The 20,344-nt window shown below is 39.0% G+C and overlaps 1 protein-coding gene across 4 annotated transcripts in view; it reads left to right on the plus strand.

The window, feature by feature from the left end:
• Positions 1-3,909: 3,909 nt before the first annotated feature.
• The window catches only part of CHN1 (chimerin 1), a 176,367-nt gene continuing 159,932 nt past the window's right edge, over positions 3,910-20,344 (plus strand). For 3 of the 4 annotated variants that reach the window (XM_019922598.3, XM_073807549.1, XM_073807550.1), the window contains exon 1: positions 3,910-4,048. In XM_019922598.3, the coding sequence (XP_019778157.1) occupies positions 4,030-4,048 (19 nt within the window). In that variant the 5' untranslated portion in view covers positions 3,910-4,029. Of the gene's footprint in view, positions 4,049-4,439; positions 4,503-20,344 lie in introns of those variants that run through there. The other variant, XM_073807548.1, reaches the window with a different exon arrangement.

A 20,344-nucleotide genomic window follows, 5' to 3' on the forward strand; every position in this document is an offset into this window, starting at 1 on the left:
AACAAAAAGAAAACCCAAAACACTTGTGATAAGTCATTAGTTTAAAATGTAGAAAAAAATTTTCAAGGGTTGTCTAAGTTCTGTTTAGTCAACAAAACTTAAATAAAAATGAGAAACCGTTTTTAGTAGATTTGAAATGGATTGTTTGGTGCATCTTTTTAATTTTAATCTTGTTAAACCTGAAAAAAAGTTGCTCTCTATACAATAAATATAACATCGGTATAACAGTGCAGATGAAATCACAGTATCAGTGTTTTAATAAAATATAACTTCTTAGTCATACTAGGTATTTATGAAACTGTAACATAAGATGCTTAAATTCAGTAGATATACCAACACTGAAATATATTGAATATTCAAATAAAAAAGTCTTCTTCTGTTTTATCCATAATCCAGTTGATTTATATATTTTTAAAATGTCATAGAATGACAGCCAAACCTAAAAGTCCCATTCCTTTATTTTACAAATGAGGAAGATAAGAAAAGTATAACATAGGTCTGAAAATCGAACAACTATTTAGCAACAGAGCAGACAAATCTGGCCCTTCTAGATGCTTACATTTTAAGCACAAAATTAAATCTTTGAATGGAAACATAAATGTTTTGAAAAGTCCATTCATTTTTTGCCCTGTTAATAAACAGTCTAAGGCACCACCCATTATAATCACCCCCAAGTGGTTAACACCCTTCCTTACATTGAATCTGTAGCAGAAAGCCTACTCCTTAATTTCCAGCTAAGTGAGAATAGAAACACACTCTATTCCTCATTGGATAATACAATATTATAAAAATGAATACTATTTTCAAGACATAGCACTTTGATCAAGTATAGAAAGCATTTTGTTAGAGGATAAAACCATTAGGAAGTCAACTGAAAGAAAGACTTGTGGAAAGCTAGATGCTTAAAAAGGGAAACACGGCAACATTCAGCTGTATTGTTTTAAATAGTACAGTATCCTAAAAACATCTTGGGGTGTGTGTGTGTGTATGTGTGTGTGTGTGTGTGTGTATGTGTTGGGTGTGGGGGTGATAAGACTTGTATGGAAAAGAGGAAGGGGAGGGGAAGATGGTCCCCACCTGAGCCCAAGCTGAGACTGTCACTAGGATTCAGCTGTGATCAGCCATAACTAGTGAGTGCAAAGGTGGTCCAGCCAAAGCTTGGCTGTACAATGGGAGGCTAAGTCTGAGCACAGGACTGTTAATTTCCCTCTGACTCACCCCTAGGATATCTCTCCAAAGCATAGAGAGAATTACCAACAAGCTGAGCTGTAGCATCAAAACCCTGATGCTCTGTTACCTCTCAAAGAGAACTTAACAAAGAGGAAGAAAAGCGTCTCTTAGCCTGATTGGGCACATGGTTGGGAGTTGAAGAGCACATGAAGAAAGATTCTTTTGGACAAAATTCAACTTCCCAAACTACAAGAAGACCCAAACATGTAAAATGGTTGAGGAAAAAACACCCCCCTTGCAACTCTGCTTCTAATACTAAACAGATTTTTCTTTTAAAATTCAAACCATGTACCCTGTATATAGGTGGGGGGTGGAGAGTGGGAGAGGTGGTCAGGGAGAACACCAGATGCCTAAGATTTTCCTATTAGTTTTGCCACTATATAGGTGTACACATCTGGGAAACTCTTTTGACCACTGCACCCTCAGATTCCTTACCTGTATATTGGGGGGTTTGGTCCCTTTCTGTTCAAAATTCCATGCTTCTATATGAAAGGGGAATTTTTAAAAAATTTAATTATAAAGGCAAAAACTTTCCTAGATTAAAAAGGGTATCTGGAAGCTAACCTAAGGTCCCTGAATAGTCTATAATCCCCCTGAAATTGTGTGAAAAAAGTTTGGTGGCTGTATGTATACACATAAACATTTTTCTAGGAAGAGAGACAGTATTTTCATTGACCCTCAAAGGAAAATTAGGTACCCAAAAGTCTGGGGACCTCTGATTGAGAGAGTAAATGGTGTTTTTAGTTTTTGCTTTATCTAGTTGTGAGCAGATCAGCAGCAATCTTTACACGGTTCTAAAGTCTGTCCCACAAAGCCTTCTTGAGTGTCTCATTTATCTTCATGAGCTGTGTGTTTGTAATTTTTCACGAGCAGAAAGCCTGTTCAAAATCGAGTCCTTTTCATTAAAGATTTAAAATTCTGGGGATTTCAAGATTTATTCTGATATTAGTGGCTAAAGGAGAGCCCTTTTACTACATCAGAAAATTTCAGACATATAGCATCTTAAATATTTGCCCACTGATGTTGAATTATTTTACTATTTCTTTTTCTCTTGAGGTAACTGACGTGAAACAAAAGGCTGGCTCCTCCTTCCAACCTGCTTTTCTTTTTCTTCTGATCTTTGAGTCTGCTGTGAAAGGATGATGAATTAACTGTGGTTCTATTTGAAGTAGTAATTTTCATTTTTATAACGATTTTGATCCTCAAGACGAATTAAATAGAAGATATTGATATAATATTCTTAAAAGAATTAGTTGAAAAGAATTAGAGAGAAGAGGAAAATGACATTAGGGAACCTGAGGAACTAAAAGAGGAAAGATGCAGCCAGGAAGAAATGGGAACCAAAGAGAAAATCTACATGATTAGATGCTGAAATAGTATCAAATCCCTAAGCAGAGAAACAAGAAAAAAGGAGGGTTAAAAACAAAAACAAAAGCAAAACAAAACCCCCCAGGAAACAATCATAGCAACTAGGGAATACTGAATTTTTGAATACATTCAATGAAAACGACAAAAACCATCATAACCGAGCTTTTCAGTAACATCTTTTGCCTGATAATCTCAAGGCGTTATATGGCTTCTCGTTTAATTAAGGCAAGGACAGAGGCGATCAGAGAACATCACAGAAAGAGGGATGCTGCCAGTGATTAACAGATAAATGCAAAAAGCTCAGGGGAACAATCTTTTGTGGTAAAGAAGTGCCAATCGGCGAGAAATGTTGATTTTTCCCTGAGGCAACATCAAAGAGGTGTAAAGTAAAAAGAAGGAAATTAGGTTTAAACACTTAAATGATTTTAGGTATTCTCAGATGCTTTTTAACCGACGACAGTCTGACCAGAACTACTCTTAGTGACTCCTAAGTCCAAATGGAGAGGAAAGCAACATTCAGTGCTTCTGTTCGACTCTAGGCTCCCTTCCCGGAGTCCTATAGCTTCACGTCAAGGGCTCCAGACTCTCCGTTAACCCCGGAGGCGCCGGGGGAGAGAGATATCCTCAAACGAACCCGATCCCCAGATGACCCTGGCTGGGTCCTTGTGTTCACGGAGCATCCTCCAGTGACTCTCCTTTCGAGTAACAGCTCCTCTCTGCGCCTCTACAAATCCCATTCAAGAAAAAACCGGGGATTTCGGCTAAAACGCACACCGCCCCGCCCCTCCCTGGCTCCAGGAGGCCGCCTCCCGGGCTGCTCAGGCGGCTCCCAGCGGCACGGGGCAGGAGGGGCGCGCGCCCCCGGCGCCCGCGCGCGCCCGTTGCCATGGGAACGCACGGGGCTACGCCGCCCTAGGGGGAGACGGGAGGAGGCGCGGCGGCAGATCCTGTGGGAGACGCTATCGCAAGATGGCGTCTGCGAGGCCGCGGGATGCAGAGTGAGCGCGCCCCGCCGGGCGCTCTGCGAGACTGCTCCTCTCCCCACCGCCGCCGCCGCCGCCGCCACTGCGGCGCCGCCTCTCCTCCTGCCATTGCGCCGCGGCCAAGCTTCCCCGCCTCGCAGGTACCGGCGCCCGCGCGCGCTCCGCGTAGTGCACAGATGGCAGCGACAAGTGCCGGCTCGCCGAGGGCTAGCGGGTCCCCCCTTGTCCGGGTGCGCCTGACAATAACGCGTAAATAACTTTTTCTTGCAGCGGTGCCCTGCCTCCCGGCCTGCAGCCTCCTCGCGCGCCAGCGCCCCCACCACGCCCCTCCGACTCCCCGCTCCCTCCGAGGTGTGAGCGCATCGGGCCGATGCGGTGATCTCCGGCCGGCCTGGGAGGAGCGCGTGGACCGGCGGGCGGCGGCGAGCAGTTGCCAAGCGCCTTTACAATGGCCCTGACCCTGTTTGGTAAGTGCAGCCCTTTGGCCGCGCCGCCGCAGGTGGGCGGCGCCGCGGGGCTCGAGGGCGGGGGCCGGGGCGCCTGGGGAGGGGACGCCACAGGCGGTGTCGGGCGCGGGCCGGGGCCGCGGACTTGGGCCGCTCGGGGCGCCGGGCTAGCTCCCTCGCGCCTCTCCCATTGTTTCCTCTCCAGGCAGGGCCGATGGGCGTGTGCTCCCCTTGCCAATTCTGGGCAGGGAGGCTCTGAGGTCCTGGGTGTTTTGTAAACGGAAGATTCTCTAAGATGCCAACTTGGGAGCGAAGTTAGCTGGTTGTTTCCAAACCTATGTTTCTCAAGTCTGTAAATAAAGGTCCTGGAAAGTTTATTCATTTTGAACAAGATGTCTGTGCATCCCAACCTCCCTGGAATTGTCAAATGCCTGTGTTGATTCCTGTTGGATTTTGGGGGAAGTTTTTGGACTCGGTATGTTCCTTTGGAAACAAGAATGAGTGGTGAATTTATTTTAATATTTGCTAAAATTGAAAATGTTGCTCTAACAAATAGAGTAGACAGAAGAAAGTTGGTACCGAAGATAAGTAGTCTCAGGTGAATAAGTAGTCTCAGGTGAATATCTTTGAGTATTTTACGAAAGTGTTATTTCTGTGGTGTAATTACTGTAACATTATTTCAGTGATTAAGACTTAAAGGTTTTTTTGTTTTGTTTTGTTTTTCCCCAGAGTCTGTAATGACAATGGGTTGGAAAGAAGGACTGAAAAAATTATTTTCTTTTACAGAAACAAACTGTGGTACTTACGTACTTTGCTTTAAGAAAACTCAATATGTGAAAATTTAGATGATCAAAGTATTCAGTTTTTCAAAGGAGGAAAGTCCAATGATATGTACCTGATAGCTACAAGGACAGTCTTAGTGAGTTACTCACAATATCAAGTTTCCAGTTACATTTTAATAATGTCATTTGATCAAGCACTTTACAGGCATCACATACCACAATGCTTTTTGATGTAAATACTTCAGAGTGAATTAATCTGCTGAAATTAAAGAATTACTTTTAGTTAACAATCTTATTTTTCAAATTAAATTTAGACCCAGAGAGGTTATTTCCCAAGGTCACATGGCCCTTTTGTGGCAAAACTGAGCCTAGGACATAGTCTGTCAATCTTCAGTCTGGGACTATGCTTACTTGGCCCAAATACCCACAGTACTAGAAATGACATTTCTTATTTGGTGGTTCTCCATGAGTGTTTTAAAAATGTTTCTTCTTTCTCTGAAAGAAATAATAAAAATCTCTTGTTTTTCAATACCTTGTATCAAATATGCATTACTTAGTAGAAGCATTTCCTTAAGTGTGGACTTTTTTGGTATAGAAGTTAAAAATGATGGCTTTACTAGTAGTTGATATTTTCTTTTGAAGAAGCATTTATCTTACATTGTTGTAGCTAATACATAGTAGTAAAATCTACTGCAGTAAATTCTCTTTAAAACTGTTTTTGACTTTCCTTCCTAAAGAGAGTCTGCATTTTCAAGGTTTGTTTTCAAAGATAAGATTTACAAATCAACGACTTTTAAAAGACTGACATTCTCAATGAATAAAACAGATAAATTGGGGAGACATGGAGTATGTGATGAGGCTCTTTTAAATGGATTCCTAAATTATTAAATCTTTAACTACTGAGGTAGAGGTGAGGAATGGAAGAGCATGGAATTTGACCTCTAGAAGAAGGTATAAGAAACCACTCCCACCCCTCAGGATGAATAAAATATCTTTAAAATTTTAAAGTCATCTTGTGGGAATATAGAATTTAGTTTGCAAAATCCAATTTGGTTACAATTTTTAAGAACATTCCTCTGTTGTAAAGCAAAGTATATCTGTGTGCAGAGGCTATTTTCTCAGTAATGATAGAGCAGCAGTTGATCTCAAGAGTGTGGCTGCACACCACCATCAGTCATCTGAGATGTCGGTTAAAAATGTAGATTCCTTTGCCCAGAGACCCACGGAATCTGCATTTTTATTTTTATTATTTTTATTCATTTTTTATTTATTTTAACATCTTAATTGGAATATAATTGCTTTACAATGGTGTATTAGTTTCTACTGTATAACAAAGTGAATCAGCTATACATATACATATATCCCCATATCTCTTCCCTCTTGTGTCTCCCTCCCTCCCTCCCTCGCTGTCCCACCCCTCTAGGTGGTCACAAGGCACTGAGCTAATCTCCCTGTGCTATGCAGCTATGTATATATGTCCATGCCACTCTCTCACTTCCGTCCCAGCTTACCCTTCCCCCTCCCCGTGTCCTCAAGTCCATTCTGTACGTCTTCGTCTTTATTCCTGTCCTGCCCCTAGGTTCTTCATAACTTTTTTTTTTTAGATTCCATATATATATGTTAGCATACGGTATTTGTTTTTCTCTGACTTACTTCACTCTGTATGACAGACACTAGGTCCATCCACCTCCCTACAAATAATTCAATTTCGTTTCTTTTTATGGCTGAGTAATATTCCATTGTATATATGTGCCACATCTTTATCCATTCATCTGTTGGTGGACACTTACGTTGCTTCCATGTCCTGGCTATTGTAAATAGAGCAGCAATGAACATCTCTGTGTCATTCCAATTTTAGTATATGTGCTGCTGAAGTGAGCACGAATCTGCATTTTTAGAGGAAGGGGATTTTAAAGGAACTCCTCTGTGATTCGAAGGCCCATTCAAGTTTAAGGACTATTATATTAATGATAAATACTAGATTTGCTCAAACTTGCCCAGTTCAAAATAGCTTTTTGAATATGTTAAGAGCAGTCCCCAAGGACTGCTAGAAGAAATAGATTTTATTTTAGATATTACTATTTAACTAATTGGTCTTAGTCAGAAGTACCTCATATCCCTTCTTAATAACCAACCTAGAACCGAGGAACAATGAAATAAAGTTCTAAGAGCTGGTGAAGAGAAGGTAGGAACAAGAAACTAGACAGGTGTGACTTTTCAGCCATCAAGGTCAGAGCTCCATAGAGTTTCTACCTAAGCCTCCCCAAAGTAACCACTGCCAGAGCTGAGGAAAAAGCATCCTGTCGGGTCATCCCTTGGCAGGAGTTTCTGTCATTTATAGCTAAACAGAGCTCTGGTTTATAGCCCAGCCAACTGATGAGATTGGGAACTCAGTTGCACTTCAGCTAGGCTAGCTAAACCTGAATAACTCTCTTCTCCACCTGGGTAGAATTGGCTCTGACATTGCCCCTGCTCCCTGCCTTTTTTTCTTCTTACCATTTATTTACCGTCATCACTGCCATAGATCACTTCTAATATTTAGGATTACACTGTAATTTCTTACATTCTTTCCTCACACTTTTCTACTGCCATGGAAACCTTTCATTATGCTGCTCTTTTTGGCATCTTTCACTATCCTGACACACCTGCCTATGGGCATCTTGGCAGAGATCCTTTGGAGCAGTTAAATGGGAATGGAGTATTCTTTGTGGTACAGTTAGGAAATGTTCTGATTTCCATTACTGTCCTGGCATTAAAATGTATTTTTAAAAAGACAGCTGTATATTTTCAGTATGATTTATTTGACAAAAAGCTAATTTTATAGGGAACTCCCACTTGAATACACTCTCTGCTGAAATTTTAATTTTTCAGACGTTGCTCATCAAGGAATATGAGAGGGAGTTACCTAAGCAGCAGGGTGCTCCGATGGTGAGAGCCCAGCTACTTTTTTTTAGAATGTTTCATCTTTTCAGCTGTCATTAAAATCACCATCCTTATTTAAGTACTTGTGCATATTCCTTCTTTAACTGGTGTCAAAAAGTTAACATCTCAGCTTAAATTTTTTTTCTTTTAGTGTTTGCAGACTTGGCACTATGTAAGAGAGATAAAAGAATTATAGTTGTTATACCTCTGATAGTCACCATCTGTGTACAGTGTAAGAGGAATGTTGGTTATGCAGTCTTTTGAGGCACATCTGCCCCTGCAAATAACCATCCTACAAGCATTCTGATCTTTGAAGATAGGAGATAGTGATATGTGTAATTACAAACATTTGACACAGTTGTCAAGAAGAGTTTCAGTTTCTTTTAGATCAGTGTTTTTCAACCTTTTTTTAAAATCACCCTCTGTAAGAAGCCTTTTAGACATTTTTTCTTAATTGTTCTCCCCATGAGACTCTGTTTATGGACTGTATGTTTGTCTGCTTTATGCATAAAAAGAGTCAAGTTTTTTGACTCCCAGAAGCTAAGTTTTGCTCCCTTGAGGGCAGTCTTACCCCCATTGAGAATACATGTTTTAGACTAATCTAAAGCAATCATAAGATAGTTAGGCAGAAAAATACTGTTTGGTTGTGCTTTATATGTCATATAATAATAGTTCTGAAGGAATGACTTAAGGACAGTAAGCTATATGTTTTTCACCAGATTGATTTAACTTCAGTATTAGCAGTTTGGTCCATCTTTTTTTTTTTTTTTTTTTTTGCGGTAAACGGCCTCTCACTGTTGTGGCCTCTCCCGTTGCGGAGCACAGGCTCCGGACACACAGTCTCCGGACGCACAGGCTCAGTGGCCATGGCTCACGGGCCCAGCCGCTCCGTGGCATGTGGGATCTTCCCGGACCCGGGCACGAACCCATGTCCCCTGCATCGGCAGGCGGACTCTCAACCACTGCGCCACCATGGAAGCCCAGTTTGGTTCATCTTGAGAGCAGCCGTGACACAGAGTTCCTTGCTGAGGCTGGGGTTTGTGTGCAGCTTTTCTCAAAAGTCCCTCTAGTAATGATAATATCCTTTGATATGGGTAATTGATGTTTTCTCAATCTTATAAAGTATCAGTAACAGCACCTTTAAAGAACTTTTTATCTGCAATATATAATCTAAAAGAAGTCAGTGAACTTGCTTTGCAAACCCGATGAAAGACAAATTCTCGAGTCTGGCCTTAACAACCAATTACCGGTCATAAGTCATTCTTACATAGAAAATGATTCCCATAAACTTTGATTTTTTTATTAATATCCTACTGTACTTAAAAAACAGAGTAGGAGAAACTAAGAAAGCAGAATGATGTAACCATATTTTATACTGAAAACTGATATTAAAAAAAGAATCATGTCTGTCAAAATAAAGTTACAAATATACATTCCTAATTTAGCTCCTTATATTTAAAAAGCAGGATGAGTACTTTGTGAACATACTAAAACCACTGCTTTGTGTACTCTAAAAGGGTGAATTTTATGGTATGTGGTTTCGTCTCAATATAAGATTGTATTAATAAAATGATGGGGGAGGGTAGGAAATCAGGTTGAATAGAAGGAAAATTTACTTCACTTAAACTGTAAAAACAGAAAATACTATTTTTATTTATTTTTAATTTGTTGTTATTGTTGTTGAGTAACAGCTAATTTGTTCAGGATATAAGGTGATCACTTTTGTTCCAGCATCTTCTTTTGCACAGAATCTTGCACACATTAGGCAGTCAAAAGATACTTGCCAAATTGAATTAATGCTTCTCTTGTAACTTTCTATATTATATTCAAAACCATAAAATAATGTCTGACGCCAAACCGTTAGATTAAAAGAGCCAGACACCATGGATTGCAAATAGAAAAAACTTCATTCAGAAAATACTATTTTTAAAAGAGTGGTTTTACAACAGGAAGCTTTAGAACTCTCCATGTTTTTAGAAAGTTTTTTTTTTAATTTTTATTCCCCAAGGAACAAATAACAAACTTAAAAATTGATACGTTAAGATACCCCTACCTGTTTTGAATGGTTGTTTTAAATTTAGAAAAGCAAGCACTTCTTGGAAAGACTTATTGCCAGACAATGGAGTAGTTTGGGGAAGAAGGGAAGATGAGTCAGGCCAGGCCTGCCGCCAGCAGCTTGGTGGCGTGGGACCACCTCATTGTGTTTCATCCAGCTGTGCTGAAAGTGGTTCCTTTCCCTTTCCACTGGGACTTTTTACCTTTGGATTTCATTGGACCTTGTATATTTCATGGTGTAAAGCAAGCAGAAAAAGGATGTTGTCCAAGAAACATGATCTCCACTGGAATAGATTTTTATGACCACAAACTTGACATTTCAGAAACGGAATGTGTCCTCTTTAAACTGCTAATCTTTCCTGATTTTCCCATTTCTGCGATTAACACATAGCTTCAGCCTTTATTCTTTCTGTCATATACTTTTTATACAGAATGTTGTTTTTCAGCTCCTTAATGGCTGTGAGATTACTTTGTCAGAGATGATTTTAGGATTTGAAGTAGCTTGTAATAGGTGGGACAGACAACAGGTATGTGGATAGATGTGCATTTGAGGGTTATGTAAACATCTGCCTGACTGAAATATTTCCCCTGCAGGCCTTTTATGGTGAATGAATTTTACACCATTATATTAAAATTAAAGCATGTTTTTTTAGCCTATTACCTGTAAAGAATAACATGCTAAATATAGATACTTATCTTCATATAGCATGGAAGAATGATTTTAATTTATGGACTGAAGATCTTAAAGTAGTAAGACAAACAAGTGATTTGACCGAGGGAGCTACACTGTAAGAGAAAAGAAAGTGGTGGAAGTGTTTGTTTGGAGGGTGGGGCACTACTGAGAGGGACTTGTGTTGTAGGTGGTGGTGTAATAAGCAAAGCAGTATAAAAGCTCAGGACATCTGGGGTGAGGGCGAAAGAGTGGATGATACAGTGGGAAAAGGAAGCAGAAACAAGAAGCCTACTCTTTCATAATTTTCCTAAGGAGTAGCTGTGTAGCCTGGGGTGTGTTTTCCTATTTAGTGATTCATTTACTCATCTGTTTGATGAATCGAGAGCCTAATATGTGCGAGGTATATATTAGTTCCTGTCCTCAAGGAACTTATATATGCAGTGGATGGTGACAGAGAAAAATGTATAATGTGCCAGGGGGCTAATGCTGTGAAGAAAAATGAAGCAGGGTGAAGAGGATGGGGCTAGCTATGCAGCAGAGTGGTCAGGGAAGGCCTCACAGCAAAGGTGGATTTTGAGCAGAGACTAGAAGGAAGTAAGAGAAAGAGTCCTGTGAAAATGGGGAATCACCTCGTGGAACAGGATTTAAGGCAGGGATGTGCTCAACAGTTTTGAGAAACAGGAAGAAGGGCAACGTGGCTGGAGCAGAGTGAGCTGGGGAAGTGCTAGGAGGTGAAGGCAAAGAGACACCTGGGGGAGGAGGAGTGTTGGGGTCACAGATTATGTAGGGCTCTGTCCGTAAAGCATGGTAAGGACTTCAGATTTTACTCTGAGTGAGATGGGAAGCTCGTGGAGGATACTTCCGTAGCATGAAGTGCAGAGGAAAGGGCTTCGATTTTGGAGTAAGAGAGCTACGTTTAGTCCTTTCTCTGCCAAGTGTCAGCTCTAAATCCTAGTCTCATTTTCCTTATTTGTAAACAGGGGCTATTAATTCCCTTAACACGGTGGTTGAAGATACATAGTAGCTAATATTGTTACTAATATTATTATGATAACTATTAGCAAAGATCCAAGATACCAACAGAGTTTCTCTGTTTTTTTCACAAGTCTGTTGACCCACTTGAAAAAGTGGTTCTGCAATATTTCTGTTTGTATGTGTGGCTAAATATATGTCACATGCCACTGTAGACTTTGTCTGAGAATGCTCTGGTAGAGATCTGGTTCAGGGAGGTACAGGGAAGAGCAGAGAGATTTCTGATAGTGCTGGGCACTTGGTACTTTCTAGTGCACTCTGAAAATGTAAAAAATACACTGGCCAAGGCTTACTTCTCTCTTGGGAGGTAATCCAGAATATAGTCAGGTCTAGCCCCAGCCCCCATGACACTTAAAGTATATCAAGGACTGTGAGCTCAATGGCTGGCACATAGTAGGTGCTCAATCCAAGTTTATTGAGTGAATAAGTGAATGAGCGAAGAATAAACATGTGACAGTGGACTGTCACTCTATACACTTATCCTGTAAACAACCTTGAATCAGTTTAAACACTTATCTTTTTTCTTCCTCTATTATTTTGGGTTATTCTTGCTTATTGTATTAGCGTCCATAATTGGAAACTCAAACCTGCCTCTTAGAAATTTATTAGTCTAGCAATTCACTTCCCTACCTGAAATCCTCCAGCGAGTACCCATCACCATTAAGATTAAGTCCAAATTCCCTAGTTTGCATATAAGGCTGTCAGGATAGGACTGCTGCTGGGAGTTCCCTGGTGGCCTAGTGGTTAGGATTCCGGGCTTTCACTGCGGTGGCCTGCGTTCAATCCCAACCACAAGCCACTCAGTGAGGCCACAAAAAAAGGTAGGACTGCTGCTTATCTACTTATTTGGCCTCATATCTTATCCCCTCCTCAGAGGCTGTGCTTCAGGCATGCTGAAGGACTTGAAGTCTCCAGAAGGGACTGTACCCAACGTGGCTTTGGCATCATTGCTCAAGCCCTTCTTTGCCCCACTCCCCTCTACACATCTCGCAAAACTCAGCTTGAATAGTCATCTCTCCTGTGTGGTCTTTGTGAGTTAGTTACACCTTTTCTGCATCCATAGTGCTGTATATATGTCTCTGCCCTGCCACTTTTCATGTGGTGATATAATGGTTAGTTTATATTGTCCTATCTTCCCCATTAGGTGAAGTTCTTTAATGGGAAAGCTATGGATTTCTTTCTGTCCTTAACAACTGCCACTGTGATGCAGCCACTCAAGAGCTAAACAATAAAGGTTTCAATGAATGTATGATGTCACAGTAGTCTACTGTATTCCTTAAATTTGGAAGTTAATTTTAAGGCCCAAATCCGTATGGTATATGATACACACTCTCTAGTTTTCATAATTCTTTTGTTCATTTCTTCATTTTTAAAAAACTTTGGTAAATGTGCCATCATACCATCCCTTGGTTCCATGCTCTAATATGGAGCCCCAGCTGGAAGCTCGCAGAAGCCTGAATAAAACGGGAGCAGATTCTTTGAGGTTTAAATATAGTATTACTAAGCACCCGCAGATGTTTCTAAATTATTTGGTATAATTAGATAACAAATTCCGCTTCATTAAACTATTGTTCCTTTTCATTTCAGTATTACAAAGGAATTGCACATAAATTAGCTTGGTTTGTTTGTGCTTTACCCTCACAGTAGCGAAGGTAATCAAATTGAATAGGAATTCAGTATGCAAATGGCTAACTTAACCTTTTAGAGGTCAGAAAATAAAAACAATATAATCCTTCTCTCATAATAATAAATTTGTGTGCTACATGAGCATTCCTATTAGTTTTCGTATATTCATTAGAAGAGCAGATATAAGCAACAGTTTCAGCATTCATATTTTTAAGTGGAAAGAAAAGGAAAATTTTACTTATTAACACCTCTCATTGTTCCAGAAAGAATCTGAGGTGGTTTCCAAAAAGATACAATGCAAGAGGATTAAAAACAGTTAAGCGTGGGAATTCGTTTTTCTCTGTCTTGTATCATTAGTTCCTTCCTCTCCCCTGAATCCTGGATCGTTTCCCTCTGATTACAGCCATGCTTTCCTATTCTATATGAGGGCGTTAGAACCCTCTCATGCCATCCTGAGTTATTGGTGGCCCTCTTCTTACCAGAGGTTTGTTGAAATGGCATTCTGTATACACCCCCCCCCTCCTCTACACTCTCTCTTCTCAGCCACCATATTTTATCATTATTGGTTATGAGACATTTGTGAATGTCATTAATCTCTAGTGAAAAAAAGATTGACAACTGTGAAAGGAGAAACTTTTCTGACGTTTGTTGAAACAAGGAAGACTTTCTTCAAGACTATTGCAATAGGTGTCAAGACCTATCACAATAGGAGAGAGAGATCAGGCTTAACTCCAAATATAAGAACAAGTGGGGATTTATAGTCAAGGAGCAGATTGGTGGGGGGGTGATCAGTGGATGGAAAATTACTAAGAGGAGACAAGGATGGGGGAGTTCTTGTTAAACTGACCTAACAGGATTCTTGCTGAGGGCAGGCCAGGTGGTCAAATATCAAGGGCCGGGGGTGAGGATTTTTTTTTAAATTAATTAATTAATTTATTTATGGCTGTGTTGGGTCTTCGTTACTGTGCATAGGCTTTCTCTAGTCTAGCCCTCTCTTTGTGTTGAGTGGAGGCTACTTTGCGTTGCGGTGCGAGGTACTCTCATTATGGTGGCTTCTCTAGTTGTGGAACATGGGCTCTAGAGTGCAGGCTCAGTAGTTGTGGTGCATGGGCTTAGTTGCTCCGTGGCATGTGGGATTTTCCTGGACCAGGGCTCGAACCTGTGTCCCCTCCATTGGCAGGCAGATTCTTAACCACTGCGCCACCAGGGAAGTCCCGGGGTGGGGGGGGGGGTGAGGAATTTGATTAGGTATCAGGAGGGATCAGGTATCAAAGGTGTGGGATTCTTTCTAAAGTGACTTAGAATTGCTAAAACTGGGCAGTGCAGGCCTGGCAAGGCCAGGGGTCAAGGTTGAGCCCTTTAGAAATGGGATTAGAGGAGCCTAACTAAAGTTTGGTCAAGAAGAGCCTCCATTCTGCTTCTGTTTGGAAGTGCTTTATCAGTTCACAGCCAGTAGACAGTGGCTTCTCCATTGTTGTCATGTTTGATCTTTTTGCACTATTTGCTATTTTTGATTGCCTCTTTCTTCTTGAAACTTTTTTCTCGTCTTTCAGACATTGTATTCTCTAGCTATTCTTTTCTTCCCTTTCACTGTTCCTCAGTTCTCTCTTGTTCGCTCCCCTGTTACTGCTTTTCAGGAATGGACCTTCCTTTCTCACTTGGGAATATATAGGCTTCAGCAGTGAGTACTGTGTGGGTGATTCCCAAGTCTCCATCTCCAGCTCTGCCCTTCCATGCCCTCCAAATCGCTATCAGGATTTCCTGCGGACATTTCTGACTCCACACATTTCCAGCCCCAAATCCTTAGCTTTTGTCCTTCTGTCCTCCCTCCCCTTGCCTCTAGTACCCAGTCAGCTGCTAACTCTTGCAGCTTGATCTCTGCAATAGCTTCCGTTCTGTTCCTTTCTCTTATTTCCAGCTCTTGCTCTGCCTTTCGTTTCAGTACCGCAATCCATACCCTCCGCCTCCTGCCACCCATTCAGAAGGAATCCCTTCATCTTCTGAATTCTTTATCATTTTATCCATGAATCTCCTGTGACATTTGTCAATGTGTTCCTCTCACAGTAGTAATGTATCTTTATCATATGTTTTCTAGGCTGATGGTTCCTATAAGGGAAGAGTCATTCTCATTTCTGTACTTGGCACATGTGCTTCACATATAGCAGGTGCTCAAAAAATATTTAAGTGAATAAAAGAGTTATTAAACCACAGTACTTCCATAGTTGAACAGTTTCCAGGGTAGAAATATAAAGCATTCTCTAATTTTTTCTATAACTTTATAATACTTTAAACAAGTTAACAATAGTAAGCATATCTCAAAATCTCTCATATATTGTTTTTGTTGTCTGATGATCTTATTTTCAGTCTTTAAAGGAAGAAATGCATATATTCCTGCAGTATTGATACATGTCAAAGGCAGATATGTCATTTACTTTGTGATTGGTTGCTTTTGTTAGCTTGACTTTTTCCAAAAGTTTCTGGTGAAATTCTGGTTGAATTTATACTGCTTTTTATTCTGTAGAAATCCTCTTAATCCTGGAGAAGGGGCACTAAACAGTAGATACTACACACACAGGGCTTGTTAATTTAGGTTGTTTTGCTGGTCCCTTTAATGTTGCATTGTGTCCAGTATTCACCTGAAAACAGAATACTCTCCCTCCTTGTGGAGAGACCGTGCTAAAAGTAAGAGAAATGATGGGTTCTCCTGATTTCATACACGTTCTCTGCTCTTTTAGACTTTCTCAGGCCATTAGCAAGGAGATGGTGAAGAGCCCTGCCTTGTTCAAGCTCCCTTTCAGGACTCGGTGGGTTAGCCAAGTTCATAGGACATTTGTATATTAGTCCGCCATTTGGAAACTGGCTTATGAAGTGTTTCTAAAGTTGCTGAATAGAAGTCACTAAGCAGTGGACCAAAAAGCTAATGCTAGTGATTGTTTTTCAGAGTGTGCTGAAACCCAAAAAGAAAGATGAAGTCTGTGGTTTATAGAACATTTCATGTATTGACAGTAATACTTCATTTAATTGTGAAAAATTTTTTTATGAAAATGATTTTGCCACTCCTATAAGTTGCTTTTGGTGAGCCTACCTATTTAAGTCTTTGGATGACATTTGTTAATATTCTCAGATTTAGATGTTATAAAAATGCTCATTATATATGTGTGCAAAATATGTAGTTAAAGATGAGAGCCATAAAAGCAAAGTTCGTGTGTTTTTTCTTCATTATAACGTTGAAAAGTGAACCAGAGACTTTTAAGTTATATTCTTTGAATGAGAAATGATTCTCAACTTGCCAGTTCACTCTTTTAGTTGAACTTAAAAGGATAAATTATTTCTAAAGAACAAGAAAAAAGAACAAGATGGATTAATTATACAGTAATAAAAAGAAAGGAGGAAACAGACGTTGCTCTACAGTAGGGAGACTTGCAGAATACTTCGAGGCCTGTCATCCTGAATTTTCCAGACAGATGGCTCTGCAGTTCTCTGGAGAGACAAGAACCTCTTTCTTGGGCTGCCCCTGCCCCACCTGCTGTTCTGCGTCTCTCCAGACAGAGGAGCTCTTGCTCTCTCTTTTTTCTCAATCTTTCACACAACCTGGGGAAGGATGGGAGGGAAGGAGCAGTGATTGCACACGCAGATCCCTTGTTTCTCTGGGGTGAGACCTCATTCAGCTCCAGGTGCCTTTTGACTTCACTCCTCTAATCAAAACTTTTCTCCTTTCATCTTGTTTTTCAGTTATCATAATTGACCTTAGGGAAAACAGAGGCATTTGAAAACTTAAAAATGATATTTTGAAGTAATTTTCACTTAATCAAAAGTTAATAAAAGTCTCTACAGAAAATATCCAATGTTTCAGGTCCTGTAATAAGCTATTTTCCGTTACCAGGAGAAGAAGGAACATTAACGTATGCTACGTGTATTAATGTTAGATAATTTGCAAAAGATCTGTCCCAAGTAGTCTTTTTCATTAGTAAGGTTACATTTAAAATAAATGGGCACTTTTTTTTTTTAACCAGGAAATGAGAGAGATCTTAACAAATGTAAACTACAACTCTTTGATGAAATAAATTTAAAAAAATTTTATTTTATATTGAAGTATAGTTAGTTGATTAACAATGTTGTGTTAGTTCCAGGTGTACAGCAGAGTGATTCACTTATACATATACATGTATCTATTCTTTTTCAAATTATTTTCCCATTTAGGTTATTACAGAATACTGAGCAGAGGGATAGATTGGGAGTTTGGGATTGACATGTACACAGTGCTATATTTAAAATAGGTAACCGCAAGGACCTACTGTATAGCACAGGGAACTCTGCTCAAAATGGGCACTTTTAATATGTTGCTTACTATGTATTTTCAGCCGCCATAATTAGATGGCAAGGTACAATTTTTATTTATTTTAAAATTTAAACAGAAGGCTTATGGAAATATAATTAAGCTCCATTTAATTAGTAATCCCTAGATTGAGAGATCAAGAATTTATAATATCTAAATTTTTTTTATTGAGAAAATGCAGCCACTTTTAATAATAAATTCTCTCAATCAGCACTTTTTCAAACTTACGTTATGATTTTAAGGCAGACTTAGAAATGGTAATATAAACTGAAATGAGTGAAGTCTACCACTTTAAACTCTCATGTTCTATATTTCCGATCTATTTCCTTAAGTTATATCCATCTGAAACTTTTTCCTAATTATAAAAATACACTGTTAATGCTGAAAACTTGAAAGAACTGGTATATTTAACACCGTATTATCATTTTACATACTCTTTTCTAAAGAAAGCAAACCAAAGATGAAATTTAATAGTCTTCACGTTTTATTTTCCAGTGCCTTATTATAAAAAGATGCATAGCTCCTGAGAAAGCTGCTGTAGAAATAATGTTATCTATCATATTGTCACAAGGCAACTAAAATATTATGGTGGTTATGTTGTAAATAGTCATTTATAAAACTCTAATAAGAAAGAAGTCATTGTGGTGGGCCAAAGAAAACATATTTTGGGGTTGGTGGTGAGGCAACTCTAGGCCACTATGTAAATTTAGAATATTAATATTTCATCTTTAATATTATATGAAAAAATAAAACGATGCTGTTTCTAAAGTCTAAAGAGGATCATATGAGCATGACCCTGGGCCATCTTCACATACTACGTACCTTAACTCCTAACTCAGCTTGTAAACTTTTGCTTATAAGACACACACACACAGGATCTATGGATGTATCTATTTATTAGTTCCACTAAACTTTAGAATTCTTGTTAACTTTGCAATTGAGTTTTTATAAACAACAAAAGGCCTCTATTTTGCAAGGTACTATCCTAAGACTATTTGCTACATTACAAAATTAGGAGAATTATTCTAACTTCTCCACTGACTAAATGCTCGTAAAATCCTTTTGGTATATAAGATTCTCAGGCTTCATAGTTGCATAATATATCTTACCAGCCTAACTCCTGAGGATGCTCTTAAGATCAAATGTGATGGTTTGGCTATAAATATTCCAAGTGCTTTAGAAGAAGGATCATAAATTCACAAATGTACTTCATTACAGTTATTGGTATTTGGGCCCTGGAAAACTGAATACTTTGATTTAAATTAAAGTAACATTTTGAATATTGAGAACATTGTATTGAATATTAGAATGATTTGCTTCTGGAACTGTACTGATGAATAGAGTGAAAACATTTTCTAGGGAGTCCACAAGATGGCGCTTGCCAACCTGTTTCCTTGGTTTTTCCTTATCTTAAGGAAATTTGGCAACAATTTAAGAAGGAATATCTAAATATTAATGTATTTTAAATGCTAAAGCTTAGATTTCCAGAAAGCTTGACTCCTTAAAATTGATGAGCTTCAATTTAACGTTTTGAAAAGTGCTCATTTCTAATATCGGAACTAAGAGTCTTTGCTAAAGTTTAAGCTTATTTTGAAAACACACTGGGATCTGTATAATACAAGGGCTGCCTCCATTCACCTCTATTTTTATTCACACCTATTTTTAAAGAATATGTGATTCTTTAATATGTGATTTGTGAGACATCTAGTCTAGACATCTTAAGCGATTGATGTTTATAAGGACCTGGCCAGTAGTAATTGTTCTAAAATAAACAGGAAGGTGTAGTTGGAATATAGTTTAGAATTTCTAATTATGAATGAGATTTAATAAGTGGAACAGTAATGAAGGGTAACAGGAATCCACCCAGTCATAATATGGATTACATTAGGCTTCATTTTTACTCTTGTGCCTTTAGCATTTAATTAATACTGTTTTACTTGTTTACTGTTTACATTAACATTGTTAGGGAAGGGAATCGTATTAAAATTATGTTGGGGTTGGTAAGGGAAGTTTTATATTTGTTTATTGTTTTGTGAAATCCTGTGCATAATTTCAAAGAAAAGAGCTATATTCATAAAAAACTTAAGAAAGTATATCCAGTAAAATTTAGAGCAAATTAGGTTTAGGTCTGTAGCATTCCATAAGTCTGATTTTTTTTTAGCCTCATCATAAAAGTAGTCAATAGAATCAGAAGAGTCGTCAGTAGGATCAAAGGCCTGTCATGAAATAAGAACAGTAAAAGGAATTTTCTGTTGAAAACGAGGTCAAACTTGGAAAATCTAAATTAAAGCTTACAATCAGATATTTTAGATGATTGGGAAAGTAGTCATTTTTCACCATTCTTATGAAGGTTTGTGGAAAAAGAATCTTGTATATATGGAGAAAGAATCACTAAGGGTTTCTTTTCAAAAACAATTATCATAAGTGCTGGCTGCTAAGCTTGCATAATGAATGTGTTCCGTGGGTAGGCTGCACATTGAGACCATTCCTTTGTCAGCTTTCCCTTTCCTATATCAAGGCTTCAGTGTTCGGTTTCAGGTTGCCATCATTTACATCATACTGTTTTGCACAGGATCTCCTTTAAAAAGGCTTATATAACACAATCTCTTTAAAATTCAGTAGTTTTCATTGAATTTACGTAAACATTGAATCTAAGCTAAATTAGTTTCTGAGCTAAGGGGCTTCCTGAGAAACGTTGGTCAGAGAAATGTAACATGGGAACAGATGTAGGGGATGTACACATAGCGCACAGGGCTGATTCATCCATTGGCGTCTTTGAATGCTGAGATCTTAAGATTTCATTTTTAAAGTGCTTAGATTGTTTTTCCATTGATAAAATGAAGATTGTGCTTTCAAGTGTGCCTGTTTCCACGTTTTTTCCTAGAATTCTA

Source organism: Tursiops truncatus, chromosome 7 (assembly GCF_011762595.2).
Source record: "Tursiops truncatus isolate mTurTru1 chromosome 7, mTurTru1.mat.Y, whole genome shotgun sequence".
Classification (NCBI taxonomy): domain Eukaryota; kingdom Metazoa; phylum Chordata; class Mammalia; order Artiodactyla; family Delphinidae; genus Tursiops; species Tursiops truncatus.